We start from the raw sequence: 654 nt of genomic DNA, 5'->3' as shown, positions 1-654 counted from the left end.
CTTAATATTTATCTGGTGACCAAAATAATATGCATAATTAGTAAGTTAACAGAATGTTCGTCTTTATAAAGAAAGAAAGAAAAAAAAACTTATCAATCTAAAATTCACCAATAACACTTCAAAGCCAATGGACATCACAACCTTAAAGATTTATACACACATCAACGCAAAGAGACGGAATAAAAAAGGTCCTTCGTAAATGCATCACTGAACAAAACGTGTTCTCTCACGGTTCTGGTGTGAAGTATTCTGCTGCTGAACACTGTAGAAATCGAAGTCAAATTGACCCAATTGGATTTGGGGCGAACGGCCAATCTGGGGGTCGAACCAGTTGTAGGACACTTGCTTGGCCGTAAATTGATCTGAAGCATAACAGTCGTTTTAACAGATTCATGTTAAGAGTTAGACAAACATTTCAGCGTAAAAGCAGTCGTTGTGAATGTTTACACAAGTAAATGTAATGCTCTCAATGTTCTTGTTTACGTTGGGTACTGCTATTATTGGTGTTTTTTAACATTGGGCTTTAATTGTCATCGCAAACAGGATTATAATGAACACTTACAACTTTCCATTTTGAAGTAACAAACTTGGTTATCAAACGGGTAAGCAGAGAAATCCATGGGGCAAGAGACGCGAGTGGTAACACTGAAAGGA

At 36.9% G+C, this 654-nt stretch overlaps 1 protein-coding gene across 1 annotated transcript in view; it reads right to left on the bottom strand.

Annotated features, from left to right (window-relative positions):
- LOC119592347 (glycine receptor subunit alpha-3-like) overlaps positions 1-620 on the bottom strand; it is a gene marked incomplete in the record, with an annotated part of 4214 nt that extends 3594 nt beyond the window's left edge. The window contains 2 exon segments of the mRNA XM_037941175.1: positions 231-362; positions 563-620. Of these exon segments, the coding sequence (XP_037797103.1) occupies positions 231-362; positions 563-620 (190 nt within the window).
- Positions 621-654: the final 34 nt, after the last annotated feature.

The sequence above is a fragment of the Penaeus monodon genome, chromosome 30, assembly GCF_015228065.2.
Source record: "Penaeus monodon isolate SGIC_2016 chromosome 30, NSTDA_Pmon_1, whole genome shotgun sequence".
Classification (NCBI taxonomy): Eukaryota; Metazoa; Arthropoda; class Malacostraca; order Decapoda; family Penaeidae; genus Penaeus; species Penaeus monodon.
Note: the sequence above shows the minus strand (reverse complement) of the source record. Positions and strands in the feature narration are given on the sequence as shown.